Source organism: Maniola jurtina, chromosome 5 (assembly GCF_905333055.1).
Source record: "Maniola jurtina chromosome 5, ilManJurt1.1, whole genome shotgun sequence".
NCBI lineage: Eukaryota > Metazoa > Arthropoda > Insecta > Lepidoptera > Nymphalidae > Maniola > Maniola jurtina.
This window is the reverse complement of record NC_060033.1, coordinates 1,607,218-1,628,707: the sequence shown is the minus strand read 5'-3', so window position 1 is coordinate 1,628,707 and position 21,490 is coordinate 1,607,218. Positions and strand designations below refer to the sequence as shown.

At 36.4% G+C, this 21,490-nt stretch overlaps 1 protein-coding gene across 3 annotated transcripts in view; it reads right to left on the bottom strand.

Moving 5' to 3' along the window:
* Positions 1-3,111: 3,111 nt before the first annotated feature.
* LOC123865440 (inaD-like protein) overlaps positions 3,112-21,490 on the bottom strand; it is a 130,470-nt gene continuing 112,091 nt past the window's right edge. For all 3 annotated transcript variants that reach the window (XM_045906459.1, XM_045906462.1, XM_045906460.1), the window contains 10 exons: positions 20,408-20,474; positions 12,210-12,263; positions 11,660-11,761; positions 10,980-11,051; positions 10,456-10,546; positions 6,925-6,987; positions 6,265-6,389; positions 5,437-5,598; positions 4,023-4,160; positions 3,112-3,289 (listed from right to left, as the gene is read on the bottom strand). In XM_045906459.1, the coding sequence (XP_045762415.1) occupies positions 3,116-3,289; positions 4,023-4,160; positions 5,437-5,598; positions 6,265-6,389; positions 6,925-6,987; positions 10,456-10,546; positions 10,980-11,051; positions 11,660-11,761; positions 12,210-12,263; positions 20,408-20,474 (1,048 nt within the window). In that variant the 3' untranslated portion in view covers positions 3,112-3,115. The remainder of the gene's footprint in view (positions 3,290-4,022; positions 4,161-5,436; positions 5,599-6,264; positions 6,390-6,924; positions 6,988-10,455; positions 10,547-10,979; positions 11,052-11,659; positions 11,762-12,209; positions 12,264-20,407; positions 20,475-21,490) is intronic.

The window sequence follows — 21,490 nt, the reverse complement described above, 5'->3', positions numbered from 1 at the left end:
GCCCTAACCGACTCGAATGATCTCTAAACCGTGGTATTTATAAAGAAAATAATCTAATAACTTTTTATCTGGCAAGTGGTTTCTACACAGATTAAATTTACCGTGAAGTGTTCGCAAATAATCTACAAACTTATTTTAATTTGGACAACACTTAAAAAACTAAGTACATCATAATTAAAACTATTTTTTTTACAATTGCTTAGTAACATCCCTTCTATTCCTTACTGCTGGACACCTACATTTTTGTTGTTCATGATAGATAATGAAACTTGAATGACATTTTCAATGAAAATGTGACTAAATTTATTATTTCAAATAAAGAAATTTAATTTGAAGAGCTATGGGGTTTATTTACACTTGGCAGAATGTGTTGAAGATTTAACTTCTAGAGTTTTAACCAGCAGTGGGAAATTAAAAGTTACTAGGTAGATAGTTATTTCAAAGCCGCTTGCCAGTAAACTAATTCTCTAAAATACTGAAATAACCTTTATAACAGCTAAGAATCAAGGGTCATTTCGGCCAAACTTCCAAATTATAACTAAGCGATAACTATTCAATTAAATTATTTAAATAATTTCAGTTCTAACAAAAATCATCAATACTGAATCTCATTTCAACTATATTTTAGCTTATACGGAATAAATTCTAACTAGAAACTAATTTGGTACTTGCTCTTTTACTATAATATTTTAAGTTTAAATATACAATACATATTCACAAGTCCATCTGGACAACTTTAAGGGAAAAAGCTACACATTAAGATTTATTTTTATTTCATAATAACAATTTACAGCGACAGAGGCCTTTGACAGCTACACTGTGACGCAATTATCTCTGATTGGCTGACACTCTCTCACTATTGGCTGAAATGCACTATTGCAGCAGGAATACCGTAAATTCAGCCAATCACAAAAAAAAGACTGTAGCATTGTGTCAATTACAAATATCATGTTAAGAGGAGCCTGTTAAAACGATGCAATCTAAGATGAAAGAGCGCCAACCCGGAATCGATATATGCACTTTAATATTTGTATACCATATCCACCCCTAAACGGTTCCTAGTTTCTATATAACTCACTTCTAGTTGTTTGGGATATTATAAAAACTGCACCACGATAAAAGAAATGATCTCAAAAAATGCTTACACGATGTCAAACAATTTTTAACAAATTGATAGAGAATGTTCATCATATTAACAGATAGGGAAAAATCAGCTCACATTTTTTTTATAATTGTAGATTTTTGATTTTTGCGTATTACTGTTATAAATTGTCATAAAAATATTTTTAAAGATTTATAAACTCATGTAAAGTAGCAGTAGTAGTACTAAAGCTTTGTCATTTTTGCTGTAAAAAAAGTAATTGAGAATAAAAGTCAATGCAAATTTCTATCAAATTGAAGCTAAAAAGGAATTGCTTCTATTCAATTCCGTTTCTAAACTAATATTCGAGATATCAAAATATATTTACAACTTCAAATATTCTTCAGAGAAAATCAAGTCATGTATCAGTTAAGAGGCTAATTAGGATGCCATTTTTGAAATTAGCGACTTGAATTTGACTTTTTGCCTAACCAAAACTCGGTTACTCAGGTAAGCGTTAATTATAATTGTAACTAGCTGATGCCCGCAGCTTCGCCCGCGTGGATTGGTCAGATCCCCTGCAGCATCAGGATTGAGGAGTTGGACTCCAAATTTTTTATGAAACAATGTCGCAAAGTTCCTCTATCGATTAAAAAAGAAATGACGCAAATCGGTTCAGAAATCTCGGAGATTTCGGTGTACATAGGTAGAAAAACACAACTCCCTTTTTAAAAGTCGGTTAAAAAAGTAGCCTATTTTACGCCCTGGTCAATCCTCTACTTGCCTGTGAAAGTCCCGTCAAAATCGGTTCAGCCGTTCCAAAGATTAGCCTTTTCAAACAGACAGACAGACAGACAGACAGACAGACAGACAGACAGACAGACAGACAGACAGACAGACAGACAGACAGACAGACAAAAATTTTAAAAACGTGTGATTCAGTTATGGTATCGTTCAAATAACCATATGAGCTTAATATGAGGTAGTTATTTCGAAATTACAGACAGACACTCCAATTTTATTTATTAGTATAGATTATTATCGTACATAAAATATCAATACTCCAGCAAACCATCGTAGAAACTCAACTCAACTGGAACTCTACTGGAAGGTAATTACTACAACTTTGGTGAACAAATTTTGTTTCTTAAACGTTTAGAAACCAGCTTTACTATAGACGCTGAAGAGTGTTTATCAAAGCTTATGTTATCTTAATACGGGGGATACTCGTAGATTATCGAAAATTCTTATTGTCTAATCACTTCACAAACCCGTTTTGATTATTTTACAATGTTTATTTAAAGTGATCGTTTTGGGAATATATAAATGAATGTGCTATTTTATCACATTATTTGTATGATGTAATAAAAGAATTCAATGACCTCTTTATACCTACTAGGTACAAATTTTTGGCGGGCTGCATCTCGCATTTGCTTAACTAGATGGCTAGTATCAACTATCAACTTATTCATGTTTGTTCGATGTGGCCTATCTTATGTGTACTTAGCAGGTACATAGCTAGAGGTCATTGCATTCTTTACATTTATTTCAATGGAAATATGATTTTGATCGATAGACAACCATCGACCATTACAAAATATAAAAGTTTCATTACTTATTTTTAGTTACTCCAAAATATAACAATTGCTAATCATTGATTATGATTAAAAATTAAAAATTAATTGCAATGACTATCACAAATCATTTATCAATTATATTTAATTCAAGTTCAATTGGATCTTTATCTATACAAAGCCAATTAGTGGTTATTCAAAATAAAATCTCATCACAATTTATTGGCGGCGTTGCGTGGATTGCATTATAAATAAATAGTAATCTTTCTTCAACGTATCATTCTTAGCCAACAATCTCTATAAAATTAGTGGCTACACAAAATTAAACCTCAGCACACTTCGTTTTCGGTCTATTTTAAATTTCATGTTTCTTCATCTGTTCATTGAAGTCAAATATGCTAAGCCAAGCAATAACAGTGCCCGTCTGTATAACTTTATTCAAATTCAAACTTTATCACAATTATCTAGGGACTATTTTGAATCGCTTAACTTTAATGGTGGTCTTATTGTTGCACAGCTTCAGGGCGGCTCCTATGGCGAGGAATTCTGCACTGGAGAGATCTTTGCCGTCTACTGCTACTATGAAATCCCCTCTCTGTAACTTACCGTCTACTTCTGCTGGGGAACCGGGAAGCTGGAAATAAAATAAGTAGTTGATGATAAGAAATAAAATACACCTGAGTCACGGAAACCACTTTATCTTAATTTGATTTTAATATGTTTTGGATAATGTTGACCTCAATTTGATCAATTGGACTATCAATATTCTCCTGCTACTCTATCGTTAAATTAAAATCACTATCGATACAACTGGTTGTTTTGCAAATCATGCTTCATGTTGATAATATTGGGCTTCTGTTTCTATAGAGTCATCAAAATACGTCAAATACCCCACCATATTTTGATGTGTTTTGATGCTAACTCGTTTATTTAAAATATTTAAAATTTACACTAAAACTAAATTAACCAAACCAAGATGATTTGAATTACTTGCGGTTCTGAATAATATGCTACTGAGTATGTTTACACCATGGTCAGTGGCGTGTATAAGTGTGCAAGCCTGGGTAGGTATTTAGGTATGAACCTATTTAGTCATAATGAAAAATAAGCATTAGGACTAGGGTAAGCAGTGCATTTATGCCTCTATAACCATAGTGTATGTGAATATGTAGTATAAAAGTATAAAGACACTTTGGGTTACAACCTTAAGTGTCTTTAAGGGTTTTAAGTGCCTTTTCAATAAAATAAAAGAAACTCCATCATCAACACTCAGAGCAATGCTCAGACAAGAGCGCTTACGAGCATGAAAAAACCAATATTGTTATCTTTTTTTTTAAGTAAAAAAATTATAAACAAAAATGACTCACTAATTCTCCAATATAAGCTCCCGTGCCCTCGACAGGAGGTACGCAGTTGAGTCCCAGCGGTCGTCCCGACTTCTTCGTCAGTTCTACTTCAATCTCTTCGTATTGTATAGGATCCGGTCGGTACACCGTCATTTTTAACTGGAAGAGATTTTATGGATTACTTTGAGCAAATACCATTATGGTCAAAGCCATTGATTTTGAAAGAGCCACCCCGTCAAAGCTATCAACGCTCGCTCAAAGTACTAGACGGATCGGGCTACAAGTGTAAATTAAAAATTTATAACACCCCCGACGATCCAAAGTATTTGAGTTTTCCAAAACATCATTTTCAAATAAATAATTATGTATTTAGGCAACGTCCATCTTGACAGCTTGACATTTGTCTATTGACATAATATTATGAACCTAACGGTTATCGAACCTTCTTTTCTACAAGAAAACTAGAAAAGAGCTGATAACTCTTAAACGGCTGAACCAATTTTTTTGGATTATAGCTAAGAACACTCTCGATCAAGCCACCTTTCAAACAAAAAAAAGTAAATTAAAATCGGTTCATTCGTTTAGGCGCTACGATGCCACAGACAGATACACAGATACACAGACACACAGATACACAGATACACACGTCAAACTTATAACACCCCTCTTTTTGGGTCGGGGGTTAAAAAGTCATGCAGATAGCTATTATGACGCAGACACCTGCTAAGAAAGCATTTTTATGAAAATTCGATCCCTAAGGGGGTAAAATAGGAGTTTGAAATGTGTGCAGACCACGCGGACTAAGTCGCTAGCTTAAGTTACTTATGAATAATTTATTAATCTTACTTAGATAGCGGTTAAAAAACTTTTATAACTATAAAAATGAGTATGACTGATAAATAATCAAACGGACAAATTAACGGACTGAACGAAACTATAAAGGTTAGTTGTTTCACTATGGACCCCATTAAAACTGAAAAAATTGACGGACCACAAAAAACATTAAAGCAGATGAAGTAAGACGATGTTAGTATAGAAAAAATTAAAAGATGTTCTTACATCTTTGAAGAGAGAGTAGGTAAGTAGAGGAGAGGTAAGTTAAAGAGAGTAAATGAAACGATGCAGCTAAGTTGTAGTAATAACCAAACTATTAGCAAGCTGACGTGGCAGTGGGCAGGCCATGCCTGTCGCAGAGGCGATGGCCGTTGGAGCCCGAAAGTTTTTGAATGAAGACTGCGTATAAGCAAGCGTAGTGTTAAACGCCCTCCAGTACGATGGGCTGGCCATATAAAGCGGCTGGCGGGAAGTGGCTAGATGAGGAAGGTTGAGGACTGGGTGTAGTAGCGCTCTTTAGGGAAGGCCTATGTCCAACAGTGGACTTCCCACAGGCTGATGATGATGATGATGAAGTTGAAAAGTGTTAGAAGAGTAATACCTTAGGAGCCTTGACTTTTATCGACATGCACATCCTCTCATACGTCATATCCTTGTTGATGGCGATGCCGTTGCAGTCTCGGATCTGGTCGCCGGGCTTCAGTCGCCCGTCCTTGGCTATCGCTCCGTTTTTGTACACCTCTAGTACTACTCCCGCTGGACCCTGCGCAACAAACAGCCACTTACACCCACTCTCTACATAGTATAAAACAAAGTCACTTCCCACCGTCTCTTCCGTAGCAGGCTTAGATCCTTTAAACTGTGAAATAGATTTAATTCCTTGATTTAATTCTTGTAACATAAAGATTACAATTGATCTCTAGGGGAAAATGATCAGACCAATATACATCGTAGCGCACCTTGGCCTCACTGATCGACAGCCACGCTGCCTCCGTGGCCACACAGTGATACTACCTATATCACTGATATCGCTGGTGAGTGATAGTGATAAATAGTGATAGATTTGAATACGGTTTTCATCAATAGAGGAAGGTGTATACATATTATGTATACTTTAATATTGTTTTGTGTTAATCTCTTGCATAGCGAGCAAACGAGCAGGTGGGTCACCTGATGTTAAGTGATTACCGCCGCCCATGAACATTTGCAGTATCAGAGGAACCGCCAATACGTTGCCGGCCTTTCACGAATTTTTTGATCCGCCCCCTTGAACAACCCCATGTTGTAATCTAAAAGGAACACCGTGTGTTTATAGTGTTGATGTTGACAATAGTCAATATCGTAAGGCTCATAAGTTGGCCTATTTACCAAATAAATATTTTAGGTTTTTTCTACGTCGTCCAACAGAAAATCAAGTTGGATCACTTACATTCATATGCGTATCACTGCCACCGACTAAAGCGATACCGAGTACTTCGTTGTTTGTAGTTATTTCTATCACAGTGTCTAGGTTTGGTCTGAGGGCTGCCGTGGCTGGGTCCGGAGGTGGTTCCGCTGAAATTAAATAATGAAATTAAATAATGGAATCTGTTGGTCCGTCCCTTGAATAACGCCATGTTGTAATCTAGTGGAAACACCCCCGAAGGGAATTGGTTCCACACGCACATGGCGTGGAAAAAAGGATCTGGCAGTCGAAGTCCACCAGTCACCCAGGTGATTAGGGTGGAATTGCGTGCGGTGCGGTTGTAGAAAAAAGAGGGTGAAATGAGGTCAGACAGCTCCTCAGAGCACTTCCCACTATAAAGGCAATAGTACATGCAAAGAGAGCTCACGTCTCTGCGGTGCTCCAGGCTTTCCAACGAGCTGGTTAGGTTTTGCCGACTTTTTGGTCGTAGTACCTACACACCCGAATATAACATAAAGATTGTTCTATCGACCTCTATTGGTTGGTATAATCCCTCCCCCGTCTCGCCCCTGTAACCCCCTCCCAGGATTGTTCTGTTCTATCCGAGCATGCACTATGAAGTTTCTTTGGGCTGAGCTGTTGTAAGGTAATATGGTTTTCTTGTAGGTACAAATTTCCTCTTACGTTTAGCTGGTGCTGGTGTCGGTGGTTTGGGAGTGGTAGGTCGAGAGGGGCCGCCGGCTCCATCTGAAAAATATCATGACTTAAAATAAAAGTGCAAGTGTTCGGACCTGCTGCTGTGCTGGTCGATTGCGGAAAATCTGGAGCAATCATTATTACAATCGCAATTGTTGTGATTGGTTGAATATGGTATTTTTGTTGCAACAATGCATTGTAGCCAATAGTGAGCGAGCGTTAACCAATCAGAGATGATTGCGATCGTGACATTGTAGCTATCATTCTACCGCATTCGAGCCCCTGGTTACCTATACAGATTTACTTAGGGTGTGACGGTAATGCTCGTTAGTCGGCACCATCATTCACGCACTGATTAGATAGCAATATGTGAAGCTACTAACTGGCCACGAACTAGCCACTAGAACAACTGCCTAGTGGCGTGAGAGGCATAGAAGCACTGCTTACCCGTTTTTGAAATAGCTCAATGCTTAGTATACTTATAATTTGCGAGTGAATTGATACTACCTAACTAACCAAAGCTACTGCAACTGCCGTCTAGTGGCTAGTTACTATAATAATAATATAAGCCTTTTATTACTGAAAATAAAATTTACATTTTAAAATACAATATTATGTAAGTTATACATGCTTTTTAGGTAAGTTTACATAATTCGAATTTTTAATTTTATAATTACAGTAGCAACAAATATATGTATAATATTTCTTTCCATTTTTTTTTCTTAGTGAACACAATTTATTACTATAACAATAACTTCTTAATTTAAATTTTGATTTTTAATCACAATTTATTCTAAATAAAAACTGTTTTTTAATGGAAAAGCTCATTACACCTATATCAATCACATGGTAGGTAATAGGCCTATGGGAAGGTACCTATTTATTGTTAATTGTTATCTATAATAGTTAGTACCTACTAATTTACAATTCAAATTTTATTATTTTTACTAGATAACAATATCATCTTATGTTTTTATTTATAATATTTTTGAAAGCACAATAGATGTTGCTAAAATATATCCATACATATTACATATTCTTTGCATTACAACAGCATATTGAAGAAGCGATGATTATACATATTATGTCTATCTTTATCTATCATATTGTATGTAAAATATACTTATTTAATATATTTATTAGTATAGATTACGATTCTTATAACTTATATTACAATTAAATGCAAACATTTCCCTGTCTTATTTTCTTAATGGTAATTATGTAGTTAATATAATTTATAATGCACCTAAGTTTCCACTTGCGAGTAACACTTTATGTTAAAATAATGTTGTTTTATAGTAAATATCTGTATGTATACAGTGTGCTTGTAAGTAAGGATCCTTTACACCACAGTTGATTTCTAGTTCGTACTTCATAGTATTAAGTATTAAATAATAATATAATATAATAGTTATTTCAGTTTTTAGTAATCCTATGTAAATATTTTTAAGCTATGATATTATGTTCTGAGTCAAGAAACCAGACATCGCAAATGGATAGATTGTAAACAGACCTACATCAACAAAAACATTTTAAAAGCTTTTAAAAGATAAACTTATTCCCAAGTAACCATTAGAAAGATGCAACATGTCGCAGACACACAGCTTATCAGTCCAAAGCATGGGAACCATATCTGTGGCACCATCGTCGCGACGGCGTAAATGTACAAAAACTCAAAACTGCAGTGATAAGCAAAAATCCAGACATCCATTAGTGACGAATACCAGAAGCCCCAAGGCCTACGTGACTGTAGAGCGACCCCACCAAGCTACCCACGCGGTGCTGCATATAAATATGTCATCCCCCAGGACTAGCGTCATTCCGGTCCTACAAGCAACTCTACGAACGCGTCGCGTAGAAGCTCCAACTCGCTTCACCCTCGCAATCGTTATAACCGCGAATCATTTTTATATAAATTTAATTAAACTCATTATCAAGAAATAATTGTAAAATTCGGCTAATAAATCGAAACCTCATCCAAAAGACTTTCAATTCACCACCGGCTTCACTGCAAGACAACAGCGGCTGGCGGCGGCGGTCTCTCACCAGCGGTCAGCGCGGCGGCAGCCTTCTACTGAGGAGTCAGCACTCCTTAACTTCTGTTATTTTCAGTACGCCTGTTAGGCGAAGGCCTCCTCCTGTTGGTTACGTTTTTCTTAATATTTTATTTTTATTACTCTTGCCATTTTCACCATCAGAAGGGTCGCGGTCTAGCATTCCCACGGTGACCAGCCGGCTTGGGAGGCAGAGAGGGGCAATCTTGAATTTAAAGTTACTTTTGCTTTTGATTTTTATGCAGTTTTCGTGATAACATTTTGTTATTTTTGTTGTATTTTTGGATGTTCTGATTATTATTTGTCTCCAAAGTTGACGTCATATTCATTTCATATACAGAATTTTTAGAAAGCAATTCTTTTTGGTTTTTTAAAAATATTATTTTGTCATATTTAAAAATTGCGTTTCTTCCTTGCTTTCTTTCTTCTTCAAGACTTTTTCTTAATTCTTTCCTTTTTTCCAGAACATCTTTCGGAAAATCTTCCATTATGTAATAATTCGTTTCTTTAAGGCACTTTTTCTTTTTCAGCAATTCTATTTTTCTCCCCACTGAGGATAAAACTACTATTACTGGTCTCAACTTATTTTTATTTTTACCCATTCTTCCTATGTATTCAATGCAGTTTTTATCAAAATTTAAATTCATTTTGCTGTTTATTATATTTATTATGTTTTCCTCTAAATCTTGGTAGGTCTTCTCTTTTTCCTCAATGCCAAAGAAGATTAAGTTTTTTCGTCTAATATATTTTTCCAAATAATTTATATGTTGCTGCTGATTATTTATTTTTTCCTCCAGCTCATTATATTTCTCCAAGACAACTAAGAATTTTTCATCAATGTTTTTATTTATTGCGTTCATTTGTTCTTTCATATCTAGGAAGTCCTTTTTTTGAGAGTTAAATTGTTCTTTAATCTCTTCTAGCATGCGCGGAACACCTTCCATTGTTAGTTTATTATTCGTGGAATAGTGCCTAATGTGCAGTGATATCTATTACTCCCGTAATTTTGTATACCTATAGGTAGATAGTCCAATTTTTATAAGCTCAAATTAATGTAAGTATGGTAAGTATGTAAAAATAGTAATTAATATCTGTTTTGGTTTGGTTATGCGGCAATAAATATGTAGGTACGCAGTGCACAAACGAATGTTTTTGTTCGCTCACCGTCTATTTCCAAATATTTATTCTTTAATTAGGTAATTATTTCCATTTATTTCTATCAAACTTGGCACAAAAGAAAAATAACTTCGTAGGATCTTCTCTTCTACTATTTATTGTTTCGGTTTATAATGGGCACTAGTTTACCTCAACTACCTACCTACCTTTACAACTAACGCAATAGCGCAAATCATGAAATACCAGTCTCGGATCGGGTTTAAAAAGGTATTGGGGTTTCTTGACAGCAAACCCAATACTTATTATTAATTTAATATTATAGTACATTACAAAGGTAAATCACTCTTACCTGCGTCGGTTTTGTCACCATCTTCCTTCAGGTTTGGACTGCAGACTGTTAATGTCACTACGCCGTCCGTTTGCTTCAGTTTCGCCGCTGCCTACAATTGTAAAGAAGACAAAAAATAAAGTAAGTATAGTTCGCGATAAGTCGACATGGCAATCGGGGTGGGGACCCGCACAAGCCACAAACCCCGCGCTAACACGGTGCTCTCACCTTAGACCGCTTCATCGCTCACCGCCATCGCTGGTGAAATCTTAGGCAACGGCCAACTTGTAGAATATACCTACCCTATATGGAGATATTCATCCATCTGCGATCAGAAATTTAATCAGATCTAGGCTAATTACAAATTCGTTTAGTTTTTTATTCCTTTTAATTAATATTCTACGACTGGCTTCAAATACTGGTTTTCCAGCAAGTATTTTACCAATAGCCATACTATTTACTAGGTTACAAATCATTTTACTGTTACTTTAAAATCAATTAACTAAACTATGCAATTGGCATAAATATTGAAATGTTCCACTTACGGCGTCATAACTGCAACTCAGAAGGGAGTCTTTGTTCACTGCTAGAATCATGTCTCCTATATTTAAGCCCCCCTGTGAATAGAAATTGCAAAAGTTAGGAGTGATATTTTCCACACGCTGAAATTGTAATGGTTGCCTTCCCGCGGCAGAACGATTTGCCCTTACCAGCCAGTACTATCGAAATATAAAGTTAAACTTAAAAAATAAAAATAAAAAAAACATCAACTCGAAAGCGTGTGAAACAATAGTTATTACTACACATAACATAAGTAGTAGTTAGGCCCATCCACTCAGACCACGCTGCCGATAAAATGAAAATGTTTACAGCAAAATGAGCTTTAGCACGTTATGATACGGCATAAACTAGCCTGCATACACGTGGTATTACTATTGGTTTGCGGTCTCTTTCGAGTTTTGTTTTTCTATTTATATATCTTATTTTTTTTTCTTTATTAATCTTGTTTTTTTATCTTTTAAATTATTTTTTATAAATCTTATTTTTATATCTATATCTAATCTGCTATTTTTGATTCTAGTATTTTTTTATATGTATAAATCGATTCAGGTTAACGTCTGCCTCATATAATATGGGACACCCTTCTCATTTGAAGATACAACTATAATTTTTTTTTCTGTCTAATTCACAAGTTAGAATTATAAGGTCAAATAAACAGTCCTACCTGTTCCGCTGCACTGCCCTCTTGAAGGTCCGACACGAAGATACCTCGGCCGGCTTCCGTATGCCTGCCTTCTATTATCATGATCCCTAAACCTGATGGACCCTGTTAAATAAACAAACTGTATATTGAAACATTTCATATATGTACCGAAATAAATAAAAAGAAGTACTAATTCACTCATTAACAGCCTCATCAACGCCCAGCCCAAACCTTGGACCTATGTAGAAGGCATTGAATGTGGTTAAAGAATTTTATTCTCAAAAGAAATTATACAAATTTCACTTAATGAGAAATTACAGTAATAAACTTAATATAAGCAAATTTTGAATTATTATACTTACTATAAAATTGAAATTTTGCACCAAAAGTTCATTTTATATGCCGCAGTGGCGTGCACAGAATTTGGAGCCTGGGTAAGCATTACTTACAGGCAGATACAGTCACCTATTTACAGACAGATCTTAGTGAAAAATCTGTCTGTCAGATTCAAGATTTCCTTGAATCGGGTTACGCCACGGAATTATACAATCAACTTAACCTACGTTCTTACCTTTTTGATGGTGATATCTCGTACACCTTTGTAGTTGGCGAATCGGTCGTCCACCTGGAATAACAAAAGAAAGTTATATACTTACTACATAAATACAGAATATCATGCTAAAAACATCAAGTTTTTTTACTATAGATACCTATAGACATATGCTTGACTGCAATCACACCAATTAGTAATGACGCAGCCTAAGGTGGAGCGTTGCCTAGAATATGCCTATTCACTCTTCTTTTGAAGGACCCAGTATAGCTAGCGGTGAAAACGGAAGGCGGAAGGACATCACGGATTCCAGCAGTGCGTATTAGAAACGAGGAAACGAATCGCTTCGGATGAGTCCGTAGAATTTTGACTAGGTAGGTGGTAGGGGTGAAAACCTTTTAAACGATCCACTGTGCGGTCCGATAGTAGAATGACAACGGGACTATTAGATCAAAGGGAATCAACGATATGACAAATATTATGCTATGGTGACGGAAAATCATACAAAATTAGGTCTACAATATAAGGCTACCTCCGTCAAATGTATGTATTCAGACGCAATTTGATGCCTGCGAGTGACGTTGAAGAAGATCCCTAACAGTCGTCAACTGTGACAATATACCGTAGTCCGTAACCATGCCAAAGTTCACGACAGTCAGGTAACTTGTAACAAAGCGTCAAAGTTTCGACGTCACTGGTAGGCGTCAAATGTTCCTACTTGACGCAAGGTAGCCAATGAATCGCCTATTAGTCTTTGATTTCACGTCACCCATAGCCTAATATTTGGCATATTGCCGATTTGGCATATTATGGTCTATGACCATGCTCTAATTGAATGCCATAGTTATCGTATATGTGGTTACATTCGTCGCAGCTTTAGTTTGCACAACTGTCTTACTTAGCGAGTAGTTCGTGACATCTTTTAACTAGGCTGACAGTTACAATTTATCTACAATTCAGTAAGTGTATACTTAGAATTCTGGTGAAAAGAGGCGCGATGTACCTACTTCTGTAGAGATAAGTGAAGCGGAGGCAAAGCCTATTTTTTAAAAACAAAAAATCTTAACTTAAGAAGTGTTGAGCCTATGCTTATACTGTACTGTACTGCCCGTTCAGACAGACCGGCGCGGAGAGTAGAGCTGATCGTATTTAATATTGAGATTCAGAACATTGAAATAAAGTTTATTTTTACATTTTTTCAAAAAGAATATTAGCCATGCTAATCAGGACTAATACTCCCCTTTCCCCTCCAATTAAGCGTAACGCTTGTGCCAGGAGTGGGTACGACAATAGTGCAACGGGTGGGGTTTGAACCGCCGACCTTTCGGAATTCAGTCCGCTCCTCAACTGTTGAGCTATCGAGGCTCTAAGAGGATAAGAGAATGCGCGCGCATCCTTCTAGCAATAAAAATATAAATGTAGGTAAAACTTATTCCAATGTCCTAAACTCAATTTTAAATCCGATGAAAATTTGCTCTGCTCTCCTCGCTCGCGCTGGTTTATCTGAATGGGCCCATACGCCGCGCTTCGGCTTCTCTTCACCCTGCGGGTGTGCGTTGCTCATCAGAACTCAGAGCTCAAACTATAGATCGTTGGCAGGTGGTATTGACGAATGTTTTCCCTATTGTATTCAATAATAACAAAGAAACAATTAGTGCTGGAAAATAGACCCGTGCTATTTACACAAACGGTTTGCACTTCAGCAGCTATGTAAATATGAGATCCGTCTACCAACTGCTAAAATAATATGCAGCTAAAAATATGTAAATAAATAAAAGTCATCGACAATGCAACTGAAACTGAACCCTAAGGGCTCTTAAAAAAAAAAAGATTCCGACGAATTCAGATCCTCCTCCTTCTTTGAAGTCGGTTGATAAATTGCCGACCGAAGTGAAAACTTAAAAATATAAAATAACAATAGGTAGCCTATTATTAAGTCTCTGATGTCCATCCGTCTGTCCGTCTGTCTGTCCGTCAGCGGGCTGTATCTCATTTTCACAGATTACGACTGTACGACATTTCCAAACTACGATTGTACGGAAAGCGAAAATTGTACACTACGATTTTATGGAAGCGAGTCGCGTCTCGCCGTTGCGCGTCGCGTCGTGGTCGTCTAGTGTAAAGTAGTCTGTACCTACAGCTTTCATAACGTCTACTTGCAAAGTTCTGAGTTACCTTGGCCTTGTATTATCAAGTAAACATTAGGTATCATTATTTCATAACCGCTTCAATAAAAGTAAGTACCTATAATAAACGCCGGCTGTTATCAATAAAAACACCCGAATTCATCCCACTTAAAGCGGATTTGATAAGGAATAATGTTTTTTATCAATGTATCTTATCGCTCGCTGAATTTGTATATTTAAGCCAACCAAAAGTAGGTATGTATCTAGTACCTACCTACTATGTTCCAGTCTGATAGTCATAACGTAAAACAGATTTTTAATAAAGTTAGCCTTATAGCGCCCATATTAAATGCTAATTACTACAATCTAAGTTTATGATGACAATTAACTTTATAAGTACAATACTACTGGCTTATGCCTACTTACTTATGTCAAACTTGATGATACCCGTGACTTATCCACGTGTATTTGGTTCTACTTATTTTTTAAATTTTTATTTGTACCAGAAAGTTGTAAAAATAAAGAGAAAAATAAAGAAAAAGTGGACAGGGAAGCACTTATCTCTATAAGAGATCTCTACCAGTGGCCCTTGGAAGTGCGAGAGGTTGTAAAGGGAGTAGAACAGTTTTTCCTAACAGACAAACATACAGACTCTCATTTTTTGGATTCCGTATCCATAAGGTACCAATGGGACCCTATTTCTAAGCCTCCGCTGTTCGGCAGTCCGTCCGTCTGTCTGTCTATCAGCGGGCTGTATCACATACAGGTATAAAATTTTCACGAAATGTGTGTTTCTATTGCCGCTATAACAACAAATACTTATTAAAAATTTCAAAATGGCTGCCATGAAATTTAAAAAAATTAAAAGTCATTTCTTGTACTATGGGTACGGAATCCTTACGAGTGCGAGTCTGATTTGCACTTGTTAATATTTGTATGCATTAATAATTATCATATTTTATTCATAAAGTTAACGGTTTTTTTCATTTACTTACATACATTACATTATTCAATCTCAGTAGGTACCTAGGTATATTTAGTACCCAAATGTAACCAGACTCATTAAAATTCGACATTCGATGTTATCAAACGCAGATTAAATTAACAAAAAAAGGCTAATTCAATTAATTAATATAATCGTTATTGTACAAACTGAAAAGTGTATTCGTAATAACTCATTATTTTTAGGGTTCGAACCTCAAAAAGAACACAGGAACCCTTATGGAATTACTTCGTTGTCTGTCTGTCTGTCAAGACTGATCAAGGGAATCAAAACTAGGGTACTTTCTGTCATAATATAGCACAACTAAATAGAAAAATCCGAAAACCGTGAATTTGTGGCTACAATATAACAAAAAAGTGTTAATATTTCTTGGACAGGTACGAAACCATTCGTGTACGAGTCCGGCTCGCACTTGACTGGGTTTTTTTACTAGCTATTTCTGGAAATTCTTTTTTAGTGAGGGTCTGCGTTAAAAAGACAACATACCTATGTAAAATCTTAAGTTCCACCGAGCAGTTTGAGTTGTTCATTGATTTGTAAGTCAGTTTCCCCATTTATAGGTAAACAACAGGATGCCCGCGACTTCGTCCGCGTGGATTTATGTTTTTAAAGCCGCATTTTCACTAGGGGACATTTGTTGCGCGACTCTGTCGCTCAACACGAAATTCACGTGTCCCGCGCCATGTCGCCCGACGTCGTCCGACGTCGCTTGGGACATTTACGTGTCGCGCAACTTGTCGCTAGTCGATGGTCTGCGAGCGTCGACGCGCGCGACCTTCATGTCCCTCGACAATCGCCGGGCAGGCTTTGAGTGGTGAGAACGTGTGTCGCTTTGTGTTCCACTGCACTGAACAGCACTACTTCCTCGGGCGACATACTGATCACGACTGGCCAATGAGAACGAGTCATATGTCGCGGGACATTGTCCCACAACTTTTACAGAGACAACTACGTGAATGTCGAACGACAAGTATCTGCGACATGTCGCCTAGTGAAAATGCGCCTTAAAGATCCCGTGGGAACTCTTTGATTTTCCGGGATAAAAAGTTGCCTATGTCAATTACAGGGACGCAAGCTACCTCGATACCCATACAAATCGGTTAAACGGATGGGTTTTTGGAAATCCCGTGGGAACTCTTTGATTTTCCGGGATAAAAAGTAGCCTTTGTCCGTCCACAGGACATAAGCTAATCCTGTACCAAACGTCAGAATCGGTTAAACTGTTGGGCCGTGAAAAGGTAGCAGACAGACAGACAGACAGACCGACACACTTTCGCATTTATAATATTAGTATGGATTAATTAGACATAGATAAATATACTCTACGCATTAAGCTTATAACTTTTAGCACAGGGACTGGGAGCTTCGGACAAACTTAGCTTTTACTTGGATTATGAAAGACTCATATTAAGGCTAGGTGTACATGAAATAATCAATTCAGATTAGGCGAATAAAGTTACTGGGGTTTTCTGTCGACGAATTTTCAGTAGGTAGGTACCTACCATTAGTTATTTGGGGGTTATACCGATACAAGTTAGCCTTTGACTGCAATATCACCTGGTGGTAAGGGCTAACCTGGCAGGGTCTGGCAGTTTTTATTAAATCCATACCCCTTTGGTTTCTACACGGCATCGTACCGGAACGCAAAATCGCTTGGCGGCACGGCTTTGCCGGTAGGGTGGTAACTATAGCCACGACCGAAGCCTCCTACCAGAAGCCTACCATCTATTAAAAATCTAATTGGTTGACTGTTATGAGTCTGGGTCACAGCTCACCTTTTTCTTCTTGAATGATAGTGTGCGGCGCCATATCGACCTGAGGAACGCAGTGGGCTTGTAATAGTCGTCCGTGTCGCGCCTGCGCACTTCGGTCATTACAGTCATTACTGCATTTTTGTTGTGCACTTTATCTTATTACACTAGCACTTGTCACATAACTGAGTCTTAATCACATTACACATTAATCACATACTTAATAGTAATACGTAACGGCTAAAGGGCTAAAATTAATGATCAATCCTATCTGTAACCTGTCGATAGGTTACTTAGCAACGTTAAACATTTTTAATATTTTTAAAAATCCAATTTTTGGCAAAATATGGCCTTTTTAAAATTAGCAAGTTGCTAAGTAACTTATTGACAGATTTTGATTAGTGATTTCAACTGCAAATTAAATTGCATAATATTAACTTATTTGATTATTTTTAACAATATCCATTTATTTTAAAAAATACTTAATACTCTATTTTTTGTAGTGTTTAGTAATAGGCATCGGCATCTTTCGGGTACGGAACCCTATAGTTATTGAAGCTATAAAAAAAATGATTCCGACTAAATTGAGAACCTCCTCCTTTTTTGAAGTCGGCTAAAAATATTTATTCTAGTGACTATCACGTTGCGAAAAGTCGCGATGTGTCCTAAGCTTTATAAACCTGAACGTCAACTGTTAACGATGACGTATAGGTGTTTGCGGAGTTAAAGCCTTTTCAGATAAATAGAGATAAAAAGTTATGTGTTTACTTTGGCCTCTAGGTAGATATACTTTGTATGCATAATGTTGTAATTATAATGGCCTGCATTAACATTATGAGGAGTTTATTCGTAGTGAGCTCCAAACAAACGTAGTTTAGCTCTCATTTAAATATGATTGAAAATTTGAACCCATCAAACTCGATGCACTTAATACTTCCGGGAACTAATAGTAGTAATCTGGCAAACCGGTGTGTTTGCCAGATTTCCATAAAAAGGTGGAGTTTCAAAGTTACACGGGCTCAGAGATTCAAAAGGACTTGTCAAAGTTTATTCAAACAGAAAATCTTTCCATTTCTGATATCTGAAGATGATGATTAATTTTGTTTGAAATTTTCAGTTTACTGAAATTTTATTAAAATTGACGCAGCTTATTCTTTGAACTTATACTTTTTAGTACCTTAAGTACTTAAATAATATAATAAGTAATACTAAATACTTATTATATTATTTAAGTACTTAAGTTCCTACCTAGATCTATCAAATTGCCTGGCTTAGGCTATGGCTATAGAAATAGATACAGTCAACTTTAGACCTGGTAGCCTAATAGGTAAGTACCTACCTAAACTTAAAATGTCTTTGGTCTAATATAGGTAAGTTAATATTATAATTCATATTTTTACAGAACTCTATCAGCTAACAACTTATTTGCTGACAGAAAACATTTTTCTGCTGACGAAAATCTCAATATTTTGCTATTCGTTTAAATAATAGCCTTATTTCAATTTATTTAGGATACTATTAAGGACATTTTAATAGTACAAATTCTAAATATAGTATCATTACGAAACTAATGGGTATTTCATTTACCAGTTTACAAGTTTTCAAATATAGGTAAGATGTTTTTAGGCGTTATGATGTCGTACACAAACTAGATAATCACACACTTGGTCAAAATCCTCCACTGTTTAACATTGATTTAACACACTTTATTCACCGTTAACAGTTTTTATCACAATTAACGCTACAATCACTTAACATTAATGTTAATTTGATTATATTTTTGTGAACGTAGGTACGCTCTTGCGCCCAAGCGTCTTCACACTACGTACACATTTATATGTTTGACATTGTTACATGTAAGATAACATAGATTTTATTTACGTTCACACATACAAACCTTGCATTCGCCAAGCCATTTTCAACCGTAACACACATAAATTGAGGTTGAATCTAATGTAAACAATTAAAACATTTAGGACGTTGTGTACCATACTCGCAAGATAAACACTGAAAAACATAGTGTTAATTAAAAATCAACGCTATGAATGTATCTATAAAGTTTTAATTTAATTAGCAGGTGTGTGTTAGGAAAAATGTACGGAAATCAACAGCTCAGTATTAAGCAGTATGTGCGAAAGAGAGGAGAGAAGGTAAAACGCAAGGTCAGTGTTAAGCGAATAAACAATAATAAATTAAAATTTAAATAACATTATGTCTCAGATTAACATTCGCTTTCTCGTTCCGTTGCGCACGATTACGGATTAACAGTTCACACATAGCTGCACCTACATATTAGTCTTAGTGATACATCTAGATTTAAGGAGGATGTACCCACTAGATATTATGTATACCTATCATATCTAACTATGTTTTCTGCTAGTTTTGTACGAGATAGGAAGAAAGGTAGCTATAACACGTGGGGTTACAAAGCACGATATAGGCAATTAGATATTAAATTCGAGAAAATCAAGTTGAGGACAATAAATATACCTACCTAATAGGTATCATCTGGGTCCCTAATTGCTTTTATAATACACTAGAGGATGCCCGTGACTTCGTCCGCGTGGATTTAGATTTTTATAGATTAGATTTTTATAGATCCCGTGGGAACTGTTTGATTTTCCGGGATAAAAAGTTGTCTATTTCGATTACAAGGACGCAAGATACTTCGGTACCAAATTTCATACAAATCGGTTATAGTGGATGAGTCTTTAGAAATCCCACGGGAACTCTTTGATTTTCCGGGATAAAAAGTAGCCTATGTCCGTCCCTGGGATGTAAGCTAACTCCGTACCAAATTTCATTAAAATCGGTTCAGCGGTTGAGCCGTGAAAACGTAGCAGACAGACAGACAGACACACTTTCGCATTTATAATATTAATAATAATAGCATATATTAATATATACCCTTATCTCGTAGGTAAGGTTAGGTAAGGTAGGAACTACCCAGATACTTAGGTACACATATTTTTCATGGAAACATTATCTTGTTCCCCCTTTACATTTTTTGCAATACACAGGGTGAGTTTTCACCCCTACGTCATCGGAATTTCATCTACACGCACAAACCTTGGTATATCTGTGTTTCCTAACAATTACCTATTATAAATCTGAATAAAATAAAAAGTGAATAAAATGCATATCAAGGCATCGATGTATCTAGGCAAACACAATAGGCCACATCATTTCTTCCCATTATTATTTTTAAAAAAACAGTCATCGGAGGACGGTAGGATATCCATCAGGAACATCAGTGACTCTGAAAACTGACAGTAAGACCTATACCGTCTAATGGATGCCTACTATAAATAGTATAACATGATACGAGTGGTAGCCTACCTCGTCTAACGCCACCGGAAACTGTGTGAGCGGTTTGACTGCCACATCCTCCAATGCTGCCTTCCGCCTGCAAACAAAAAACCATTGGTTACAGTAGGTCAGAACCGTCTTCAGTGGGATGGAATTTCGTGAGGTTTTTAGTCGGTAGGAGTAAGAGAACGAAATTTCGCTTCTTAGGTTAATTTACAGTTAATGTGTCATGTTAGCGATAATAAACCAGGACCGAGCGACGACGGCTTAACGTAACGAAAAGGCCAAATTCGGACCTCTGAAGTCGGTCACCCATCCAGCTACCAAGTCGGATCAACGTTGCTTAACATTCACAAGCGATTGATATGTGTTGTCAAGTTGACAAGGCCACACGTCACTCGAATAAATTATATACACCGAATTGCTCTACTTTCCATACAATAAATAGGTACTCGTCTTCATTGAAAGGGTTTGAATATTCGGGATCTCTTTTCGTATATATCCGTATTTTTCACGGATAATTCGCACGTTATCCGCGACACAGCTGTGCGTTCTCATATTAAAGAGTTTCGAGAAATGGATCAAGGAAAGGGGATAAAAGTATTTCCTTTATACGTACAGGTATGCATAATGTACACATCATTAATATTTCACAAGCGCCCGACTGCGGCTTTGCAACCGTGGAAATTTCGGTAAACCCAGCCTTAACTCATGTCTACCAAATTTTTTCACTTACGCTTTTCTTTTTGTTAAGGAGGCATCCTGAAATAGTATATTTCATTACAAGTGCGGAAAGGCTGTCATTGCAAAGAGTTCCGACAAATGTCTACCCGAGCCGAGGCGTAGCTGAAGGCGAGGGTTGACAGTCGGAACGAGTTGCAATGACGGTTCCGCACGTGTACTGAACGACTATTTTTAATACAGCTGCGAAAAAATGAAGCAATTTAATAAAATAATAAAAACACAATAAACTCAACTAACTTAATTTAATTTAATTTAAAACAACTTTATTGTTAATAGATATAAAAAACTAGGGTCGAAATTACTCATTTTAGGCAACCAACAACTAAACTCGCAAAGAAAATTTCTGAAAAATCGCGCTAACCGTAGAAT